At 39.4% G+C, this 11,370-nt stretch overlaps 1 protein-coding gene across 4 annotated transcripts in view; it reads right to left on the minus strand.

Annotated features, from left to right (window-relative positions):
* Window positions 1-11,342, minus strand: part of PIBF1 (progesterone immunomodulatory binding factor 1) — a 123,236-nt gene extending 111,894 nt beyond the window's left edge. For all 4 annotated transcript variants that reach the window (XM_072850089.1, XM_072850088.1, XM_072850091.1 and 1 more), the window contains exons 1-4: window positions 11,212-11,342; window positions 9,957-10,271; window positions 9,013-9,113; window positions 6,928-7,126 (exon numbers count right to left, since the gene is read on the minus strand). In XM_072850089.1, coding sequence (XP_072706190.1) covers window positions 6,928-7,126; window positions 9,013-9,113; window positions 9,957-10,208 — 552 coding nt within the window. In that variant the 5' untranslated portion in view covers window positions 10,209-10,271; window positions 11,212-11,342. The remainder of the gene's footprint in view (window positions 1-6,927; window positions 7,127-9,012; window positions 9,114-9,956; window positions 10,272-11,211) is intronic.
* Window positions 11,343-11,370: the final 28 nt, after the last annotated feature.

The raw sequence follows: 11,370 nt of genomic DNA on the forward strand, positions 1-11,370 counted from the left end.
CAATCCCAAAACCAAATCAGCTCAACATTTTATGGCAATAATTCACCAAATTATTTCCAGTGCATACCAGGAACCTGGTTGGGGTAGAGGGGTTCTGTGGGGGGGGGAATGTTAATGCAAAGACAGTGTCTTTCTTTAGCCTTTGACAGCAGCAGCTAAGAAATAATCAGTTTGTGTTTGGTACTGAATAAAAAAAGAGGAATAAAAGGTAAAGATATGTATATCTGTTCAACTAAGGCAGCTCCCAGTCAGGCTGCCCGATTAAAAAAATACAGCTGTTAATGGACCACATGGTCCCACCCTCCTACTTGTGCCAACTCTAGAGCCTATTTGATTAAGAGTGTAAAAAGAAAAAGAAACAAGCCTATTTAGCAATAAACAAACTTAACTTGCTAACTTCCCCCAAGCCAATATAAATTTTTATGGGGTGTGTAGAAATGGAGAGAGATTAGTTTTGTTTTCTGCCAGTTCAGTGTGCTGAATCTGCACCAAGAAAAATGCAAGAGCAAGCACAGGAAGCAGGAACAGCGCATAACCAGGAAGAACTGCAAAACACCCCCCACGCACACTTTCAGCAGTAACATTGCTATGTGGGTTCAGCTGCTTCATGCAACTAAGCCTCTGAAAGACTCTACTCTGCTAAATTAACACTGAAAAAAGCCTCGTAAAAGGATTTAAAAAAAAAAAAATATCTATGACGCATACTCCTCTCTCTTCCTCCACTCCAGTCACAGGCATAGTCTCAGACAAATAAGTCTCAGATCCATACAACTTTTCCAGAACATTTCTACTGAACAATAAAAAAATACTAGAAAACACAGTAGTAAAACCACAAAGTCAGTAGTAAAAAGCAAAAAGAGACAAAACAAAGAAGAAAGCTGTTTTGATATACACCCACACACACGTACACAGAGGTTAGTACTCCCAGATCAACTTGATACCTTAAAATGTTTATTTTGGGGGATGAAAAGAAAAGAATAGATAATTAAGCACTATTTTCATGCAAAAGCTACTCCATACCCCCCATCATTAATGTTTTGTTTGATATATGATTAAAGAAGAAATGAAAGCAAGAAAGCACAGAAGCATTCAAGAACAAGCTGTACTACACTTCCATGCAGAAGGAAGACAGGTCTCTGCTTTGCTACCTGTAAACAGCAGAAGACAAAGAAAAGTTCCAGGTATATTCCATATAATCAACAGCACACAATTCTAAAAAAGACAGAAGCCATGGAAATTTGCAATGTAAACGTAGGTGTAGTTTGCTTTATACAATAAAGCAAGTGTGCAACATGACTGGAAAATTAGTAGTAAGGCAGAAAAGTGAAATTTTCTAAAAAGTGGTGGGTTTTTTTGGTTTTGTTTTCAAGTTTTTTCCAAATACTGTGCATGTTGAAAGTTGCAGTTGTTTGAGCTCGTTGTACTCAACAAGAAAGCTCCACTTTCCATCCTTACCTTTAGATGCAAAACAAACATAAGCTTAAATTTATATGTCCTCTTTTAAGTTCATTTTTATTGGAAAAAAGAAAAAGCAAGCTTTCCCAAAGTATACCTGTTATCTTAATTTTTTTTTTTTTAAGATGGTAACAAGGGATTCTCAATTCACTATGTCTAAGTTTACACATAAAGTGAACAAAATTAAGGATGATATTGTTTTTTCACACTATAATTCAATTAAAACCAAAATAAGGTATGATAATTTTTTGTTCACATTCGGAAAATTCCAAATGACAAATTCAACCATCAGATGCTACAGTTAAAACTATAAATTGTCCTTCTGTTCCGAGAAGTGAACTAACTGCGTATTAATGCCTTATTTTACTGTTTCATTACTGTTTTATTCTTGCAGTATTCTATTCCTTCCATATTTAAGGAGTTTTTTCATGTCCGTCTGTGAAATCACATTGCTTCTAATGGGTTTGCATGAAATCAAACAGTGAAGTTAGTTTTGTGGGTTCTTTCTAACTTCTGAACTACAACAGGCTTCCACTACTTCCTTAGGGAAAAAAACAAAACCAAAAAACAATCAAAAACACCCCCCCAAAAAACAAAACAACAAAAAAACCCCCTAAAACAACCCCCAAACTTTAGAAATGTGCATGCAAAGCAGTGAGTAAGTACAATTTTAGTCTCTTAACCACAGCTTCCACTAACTACAGTTTTCATCTGTCTGGATTCTTTCAGAACTCACCTGATTACATCTGAAAGCAAGCAACTGAATTTCAATCAAATCCTCCCCCCCCCCCCGCCCCCCCCAAAAAAAAGTGATTACAAAATTTTTTTTTTTTTCTTAAAAAATAATCTTGATTGTTACTAATTTGTAACCATTTAGAGTATTGTGGATTTTTTTAAACCACACCTAGCTTTTCCCTTAAGTTCTTGTATTTTTAGTGTGATTTCCCTAGGAAACCTAACTTATGCCATCATGCCACGTTTACTTCCCAAACCACAACCACCCTAAAACAGATTACCCAGTAGCAAACCAAGATGACATGGGATACAGGTATCAAGGATAAACATGTCTGCACAGCCTTCCCAAGAAAAGATCAATCCATGGTAGTAAGAAAGTGCAAATGAATGCAGCAGATGAGGGGAAGGTCGTAGCAGAAGTTCAACTGTTATTGTTGTTTAGCTTGCTTGATGGCCAATAAACATTCATGCAACTCAGCAGTCAAAGTACACATTGCCTCTTGCCAAGTCAATACAGCAGAAACAAAAATTAATGTAATGGGATTTCAGAAACAATTGCATATCTTAAAAATTACAAATTTATATAGATGTGCTGTAAGGAAAACTTTCTAGGTGATTTTTAAAAAACTCTTAACACATGCCTACCACTTTTTATGGAAAACTAGAGTTAAGCTAAAAATGGGTGGGTGCAGAGGAAGAGAAAGTTGGGTTCTGTTAAATGAAGTTATGTGAAAGTAGTTGCATCAGTTAACTGCCTTCTTAAACAAAGAGCAGCTGAGCTGTAGTTAGCAAAATGATGCAACTGAAAGACATGGTGATTAAAAACAGATCAGAATTTGCAGATACTATTTTTCAACAACTTGGTGAAAAATTTTTACAGGAGGGTACACAAGAGGCTCACTTTACTGAACAAATTAAGTGATGCAGCTGCCAAGCACCAGTTCAACAACCTGAAGTGCTTTAAAATTTTGCATATGCTGTTTCTAAAAAAAATCATTCTTGTAAACAGTTTAAAAAAATCTGAATTTTTACATATAAGTTCAAAACAAGAAAGTGTGATTTTAAGAGAAAGATGCTTAAAACATAATTTTTCATTTGTCATCATCATTAACATTAAACATTGCTTAGTCTTTGCTCTAGCATGTCACTATTGCACCCCTGTGTGGAAGAACAGTGAAAAACATCCCACATTTGTTTTAATTCTAGTATTCTAAACTTGCAATATCTCTATATACAAAATCTGTATTTAAGCAATTCCTGCTCTTTGACCAGTATAACAGGTTTCAAATAAAGTGTAAACATTTTATATGCATTTACTTCTATATTGGAGAATTGTAAGGCAGTATTTTGTAATAGATAAATAGAAAAAACAGAGTCTGGAAATTTCTTGCTCAAGTTTTCTCTAAGTAGAGCTCTTTCTCGCCAAGGAGAATTTTACCCTAATATCAGTAGACTATACTATTAATCTGCATGTAGATCTGGAGCCAGAGATTTTATCTGCCTGAGAAATGCACAATTTCTCATTAGGTAAGCAAAGCAGGAAACAGCATCAGAAAAATAACTTTTTCCCCTTCGACATCCTTTTCCTAGCCTTCAGAAGCCAAATGGATGCATAGACAGGATATGCAGAACAGCTCTGTAGCCCCCCAGCATCTGTATCAGCTGAATAACTCAAAGTAATGATAAACAATCACTGAGCTTAACTGATACCCTCAGGTTCACACTGATCCTGTTGCCAAAAGAAGATGGGAGAAGCAGCAGAAAACTGCATCTTACTACAGTGTATCTTCAGTATGTCTTCTCGAGGGAAAAAAAAATTGGCCAAAAAAGGATTTCTTCAAAAGAAAAAAGTGACATGTGTGTAAAGAGGAAAGGGGCTTCACTGAACACATAAGTAGTAGAGTTTGAGTCATAGACAAAAATAGCATTTACTGGTTGAACGCAAGAGGAAAAGAAAGGTAGATTAGGGGTAGAAGGTGGCTGTTACTCACCTCTCCCACTTCCCATCTTTTTTAGAGCCCCTTTCTACTCACAAATACAATCTAAGCACTCTAATTGTGCCATGACAGCTTCACTTAGAGCAGCTGGCTTACTAACCCCTAGTATCTGTCCTGCCCGCCTACACAGTCTTTTGTACTGACTGTCAATCAGCTCCTGAAGTCCAGGAGCTTCCTGCACACCAATGTCAAGTGAGTTGACATGGATTTCAGTTTGTGTTGAAAGTCTGCTTTGTTGGCCATGGTGGTGCAGGAATCAACAAGAAACCCTCAAATACTCCTATAGAGGGCAGTGAATACAGTAGACAGCTAGGGGGTAATAACCTAATAGGACCCAAGCTAAGTGTTCTTGTTTATCACTCAGAGCCTTAAGATTTTCCTAGTACTTTCAAAAGTCCAAGTTTTGGAACTTTTGAAGAGATGTTCCCAAGATCTGTTTAATACCTTCATCAATGACATAGACAGTGGGACTGGGTGCACCTTCAGCAAGTTTGCAGACGACACCAAGCTGAGTGGTGCAGTTGACATGCCTGAGGGACAGCATGCCATCCAGAGGGACCTGGACAAGCTCAAGAAGTGGGCCCATGTGAACCTCATGAGGTTCAACAAGGCCAAGTGCAACATCTTGCATCTGGGTCAGGGCAACCCCCAGTATGAATACAGGCTGGGGGATGGAAGGGACTGAGAGCAGCCCTGCAGAGAAGGACTTGGGGGTTCTGGTGGATGGAAAGCTGGACATGAGCCAACAATAAGTACTCGCAGCCCAGAAGGCCAACCGTATCCTGGGCCGCGTCAAATGAAGCGTGGTCAGCAGGTCGAGGGAGGTGATTCTGCCCCTCTACTCCACTCTTGTGAGACCCCACCTGGAGTACTGCATCCAGCTCTGGAACCCTCAGCACAGGAAAGACATGGACCTGTTGGAGTGGGTCCAGAGGAGGCCCACAAAAATTATTAGAGGGATGGATCACCTCTCCTATGAGGGCAGGCTGAGAGAGTTGGGGTTGTTCAGCCTGGAGAAGAGAAGGTGCCAGGGAGACCTTACTGCAGCCTTTCGGTACTTAAAGGGGGCCTATAAGAAAGATGGGGACAAAACTTTATCAAGGCCTTTTGCAATAGGACAAGGGGTAATGGTTTTAAACTAAAAGAGAGTAGATTTAGAGTAGATAAAAGGAAGAAATTTTTTACAATGAGGGTGGTGAAACACTGGAACAGGTTGCCCAGAGAGGTGGCAGATGCCCTGCTCACTGCCAGGAGGTTGGACTAGATGACTTTTAAAGGTCCCTCCCAGCCCAAACTATTCTATGATTATCCTTTAGCTAAGGATGACAAGTTTTACTTCTCTGTACATATCTAGAGCACAGTATACCCTGACTTTCACCGAGCAACAGAACTCATTCACACAGCATTTATACCTCAACAAAGGCACTAAGTTTAACATTATATTAATGTTAAATAATATATTTACCGCTTCCTTAATAACTAGCTCTATAGATAAGTACAATGCTAATACTTTGGTGAATTAAGGTTTACATGTCTAAATCCTCTTCATTCTCAGAAGTGAGCCAGGATGCTGTGGACGTGTCCCACAGTCTGTGAAGGCATTGTCTTTTTATTGCAAGCAGAGTACCCCCCTACCCCTCCATCTACCCATAAGCCATAATTAAATGTCTTAAATCAAGAAAATGAGTCTTAAAGTATACTTTAAGTATACTAAAGTATATCTCCTCCACTTAGATAGGAAAGGACCAGATGGAAAGCATGAGGGAAAAGTAAGGGATGTTTGCAAGAGCCATCTCAACTTGTGGTTCCAGCAAGCTGAGTTTCAAATTCCTATTTTCAGCCTGCTGTATTTCATATCATCAATGCGTGTCCACCATTCAATTGTAACACCCCATTTGCTTCACCCTCTTAAAATACATCAGCAGTTCTACTCTCTTTAAGACATCGCAATCTGGGATTAAAAGGTTCTCTTCCCTGAATCCAGTCAAAATGGACTGATCCAGAAGTACATCTGCCTCTGAAGGTCTTTCATTTCTAGTTGGGAAAGAATAAGAATTATAGGTGTATAGACTGGTTTCTACTATATGCACGACCCTTTAACTCTAAATAAAAGCCATTTACAGCTTGCAGTAGGTTGACCCTGGTCAGCAGCCAAGCACCCATAGAGTCGCTCACTCACTTGCTGCCTCCAGTGGGAACAGGACAGAGGAGAGAGCGAGAAGAAGCAAAGCGAGAAAACTCAGGTGTCGCATTATCTCACCAGTTTAATTAGTGAAGGAAAGAGAGAGATGAATTAAAAAAAAAAAAAGGCCACAAAATCAGTCGCCACCTCCCACAAGCAGACCGATGCCCAGCCAGCCGCTGAGCAATAACCACCTTGGAAGCCACCCTCCCACCTCCTCTTTCTGCCTCTACCTCCAGTTTATATTGCTGAGCATGACGTTGGATGGTATGGAATATTCCTTTGGCCAGTTCAGGTCAGCTGTCTAGCTGTGTCCCCTCTCAATCTCATGACCACCCCTAGCCTGCTCATGGGGGACAGGGGGAGACAGAATGTGGAAAAGAGAAGGCCTTGATGCTACGTCCAGCAATAGCCAAAACACTGTTGTGTTACCAACACTGTTTTAGCCACAAATCCAAAACACAGCAAGATTCAGGCTGCTAGGAAGAAAGTTAACTCCACCCCAGCCAGACCCAGGACAGAGCTATATTTTAAACCAATACAAAACACAATACTCACAGAAACATATTCAGGGATAGAAAGCTGATCTTCAGGAATAGACTTTAGCTTCTCATAGCAATCATCTGTTAATTCCAAGTCTCGTAAGCTACGACGGATATCTCCAGCTCTCTCCCTTAACTGATGATTCGTTTCCTCCAGTTGCTTCTGTCTCAATAAAATAGTTTCCATTTCTTGTTTCATTAGAGCCTGATGTTTTCTTCAAGATTGATTTGAAAACAGAAGACATTAAGTAGCGAGTAACACAAGTGACAAGCCTTCACAATACCCTGGCAAGGGAATGAGTTATGCTCATTTTGTAGAGGGGAAAATTTACAGAGAGATTAAATAATTATCACAAGAGTGTATACCACCATGGTTACACAATCATATCAGACACAGTATACAGAAAAAGCCAGGAACTTCATAATCATTGACAATACAAAGCTGAATCTGAGAAATGACAATTAATCTCCACATATGTTGACTTGAATTTATAAATTAGTCTTAATTTACCAATTAAAAGATTAAAAACATGAAAAAGCAGAACATATTTCCACACAAACCCCAAGGAATTAGTAAATCACCAAATAAAGCAATAGTAACTTCAATTTGTGTCTTGCCAAGTTTCAGCATATACTGGTTTATGGCTTATTCCACACACAACCCTTCATTTTCTACCTAGTGTAACATACAAAGTTGTGGCCCTTTTAAAAAAAACAAAAACAAAAAAACAAACCACAAACACCACTACACTTAAAACAAGCAACCTTACTTCCAGCCTTAAAACACTATCGTTACTATTAGCACCAGTGACAATAGTATATACAGCAAGAGAAACTGCATGTCACTCAGAGATGTTTCAAAATGTTTTATTTTATTTAAATCAAAGGCAACTGACCTACTTTTTTGGAGGTTTTAGCTGTAACTCTTGAAAGTATATTAAAATTAAATCATTCTTCAAAATGCAATAATTCCTACATTATTTTAAAAGCAATATTAAAAATACTAGCTAGTACTACAAGGTGATGTCTGCCCCGCTTGTTTCAAAAAGACAAAAGAAAATCCCACGTCAGCAAAGCACTCACACAAGGACATATTCTGCACATAGTGTATGTTCTGTTAAACGAGGATGAAAAGTGAGGTAACAGACAGACAGGAAAACTAATGAAAAGACTGGGGAAAGGAAAGTAGTTCAACTTTTTTATGCCTATTAATAACAATTTGCACATCAGTACTTTTTTTACTGAACAGTCCTCAGATAATTCAAGTATAGCCAACATAAAAACATTCCACTCTGGTGCAAATAAGCATAGAGAATGACAGACATTTTTCAGACAGCTCTTATTTGCTGCAAATAAGCTGTTCTTATTTGAAAGACTTTACTGTAATTAATCTCAGGTCTGTCTTCACATCCCTAAATCTGTTCCAGGCTTACCACAGAATATGACTTTGAATTAGTCACATCCTGTAAGCTGGTGCATCTTCTACTGTAACAGGAGAATATTAAGTAATGCTCTTCCTTCACAGTCCCTATTACAGGTGTTAAAACATTTAATTGACAAAGTAATTTGGAGAAGCCTGCTAGCCAGTCTATTTTCTGCTATAGGTTAACTTAAAATGTTTCAGAAAAGCAAGGAGGAAAGTAAGTTTCTACATCATCAACTGAAAGCATTTCTGATCAATAAGCAATCCTAACTAGAAGTGCTAAACATTATCCCTTTACCTTTCCCAAGTCATCCAGGCTGCAGAGTTACTATAAATTCAATTTAAACCGATAGAAAGCCTACGCCCTCTATCTATTCCTTTTGCTCTTTACTGGTTTTAAGAATGTTCTTACTCCAAGTTCCTATTAAATTTGTATCCAGGTAACAATAAAACCAAAACCACAAACTTCATCCAGTGAGAGCTGAATTCAAATTTACTTATATGTAAATTAAATATGCAAATTCCATTTTTAGAATGGAAATACTAATATAATCTGCAAAAGAAATCCTATTCCTACAATTCATAATCATCACTTCCCATTAACGGTCCATGAATTAATTTTAATTCATATTAATAAAGTTATTGAAGATTAAGTTTTTTTGTTTAATTCCATCGTACCTAGCATCTTCTTGCTGTAATGCCAGCTGGCTATCCAGTCGTAAAGACAACAGCTGCTTTTGATGGATTGCATCATTAAGCTTCTCTTCTAGCTCTTCAATCTAAGTATAAAGAATATAAATATAAAATGAAGAAAAGAAGTTACCTTGGTAATTTTTAAAACATATTTGACAAAAAGAACAACTTGAAAGAAAAAAGCAGAAAGCCCGATGTGCTGGGAAGTAAAATAATCACTGTCTAACAAGACCTCTAAATGCCAAGGCTTCATAGAATACAATATGGATTTTGCCCTAATGAACTAAAAATTTAAAAAGACTTAGTTCTACAATTGATCTTTTTCAGCGAAAAAGCTACTTGTTCAGCTGATTTCAAACTAGGCTTAAACTCAGAGCAGCAAGCCAGTGAAAGCCACAGTTAGTATACAGTAGGTTGTAAATACTGACTGCACATAAACATGGCAAAGCTTTTACAGCTTTCTTAACTTCATGCATCTTAGTGGAAACTGTACACAACAAAGTCTCCTACCATTAGCATGTTGCTATATTCTAGCCACACTTTCATTAATAGACTATTGAATAGCATTCAGATCACTTTTTCTAGTATTCCACAAGTTCAGGTTAAAAGCTCTATTAAGTTGCTGACATCAGTGACAAAATTATTCATCATTTCTTAAAGAATACAGGTCTTTTCCCTTTGTTTTTAGAAAAGGAAAAACTAACTCAATCTCCCTCATCCATTTACGGGTATAAAGCCTTGGATAAATCAGTTAAGTTTTACATATCTTTGTCTTCTCCTTTTCTCATTTAAAAAAAAAAAAAAAAAAGCTAAGTAGGCTTCCAGTATGCAATTCACATAAATTCTTTTCAGAATGGAAGTTTATACCATACTCTAAAAGCACCAGAAACAAGAAAAGATTATACAACAAAAGAAGCAATGTTTCTTACCTTGGTCAAATATTCTACTTTCAAGTTGTCAATCATCAAGTTTTTCTGAGATAATTCTATTTTAAGCAGCTGAAGATTATGGAACAACTCTTTCCGTTCAATCAGCTGCTTAGTGATTTTAACAGTACCTTCTCTCTCTTCAGAGGAAGAAACATCATCGGTTGGTATTGTGGTTTCTAAGCTAATATCTTCAGACTCCAAGGAGCTAGAAATGTTCACTTTCCTGATTTCCTTAGAGCTTTTATGTGACATTTTCTTCCACTATTTGCAAAGCTTTTTAAGTTATACTTTGAGATGAGCCCCCTGAAGAATCAACTGCAAGAATCAAAACAATTAAGTAAAAGGCATTATGTCATTATGAAAAATTAACCAGTTAAACAAGACCACTAAGCAATACTTCCCAGCATCACATGAATATATTTTTTTGTTCACCCAAGAAAAGCATTTTTAAAAGCTCTGAAGAGGGCAGCTGCCTGAGGACTCTCTTCCTAAATAATTATTAACAAGGGCTTTGACTGCAATAAGCTAAATACTGGTGTGTATCAAGTTTACTAGTAAGATGTTATAGCTAAATCAAGATGTGCACCTGCCATTCACAGTCAGAAGAGCATGCACTGAAAACTCCAGAGACCCATGAGGCATACAATGTCAGAGAACATCCAATAAGGGGCATAACAAGACTAGCTAGAGAAAATGGTAAAGGAATACTTTGATGCCCACACCCTTGATTCCTCTGAAGAAGTAGCTCCATTGTTCTTACCAGGCTGATTTGCTAGTACTTTCCAAAAGCGAGATACTTAACAGTACTCACATACTTTTACGACTGCCTGGTACAGACTACAGCTTTTACCTAAGAGATGCACAGACTAACCCATGCTGTTCCAAGCCCTACAGGGAAGGAAGATGCTGCACCGGGAGCGCAGGCCCCTGCCTGCCCTGCCGCGAGGGGCGCGGAGCCGGCCGGGGGCTAGCTCTCCCAGGCCGCCGCCTCCTCCACAGGGCAGCGCCACCACCCCCTTCCCCGCGGCAGGAGCAGCTCGGTGGAGGAGATACCGTTCTACCCGCCGGATGCCCAACTCTGCAGAAGGCAACGGGCAACCGTCTGTCCGTCGGGCAACGGCACACGGCGGCGGGGTGCGGGGCAGCGAGGAGCAGCTGACGCTGTCTCGCTGATCCCCACGCACGCCGGGAGAGGAAGGGCCCGCGCAGCACCAAGTGCCGCGGCCGCGGCCCCCGCGCCCCGCCATGCCCTTACCTCAGCCGGCGGCCGCACGCCCGGTGGCGCATGCGCGCCCTTCCGCCTTCCCTACGGGCGGCTGAGGCGGGGCTCCGCGACGCCATCACCACGGCGACCAGGGGGCCGCCGCGCGCCGCTTCCCGCGCTCTGCCGCGCGGCACGATGGGAGGCGGAGCC

The sequence above is a fragment of the Ciconia boyciana genome, chromosome 1 (genome assembly GCF_034638445.1).
Source record: "Ciconia boyciana chromosome 1, ASM3463844v1, whole genome shotgun sequence".
NCBI classification, from domain to species: Eukaryota; Metazoa; Chordata; class Aves; order Ciconiiformes; family Ciconiidae; genus Ciconia; species Ciconia boyciana.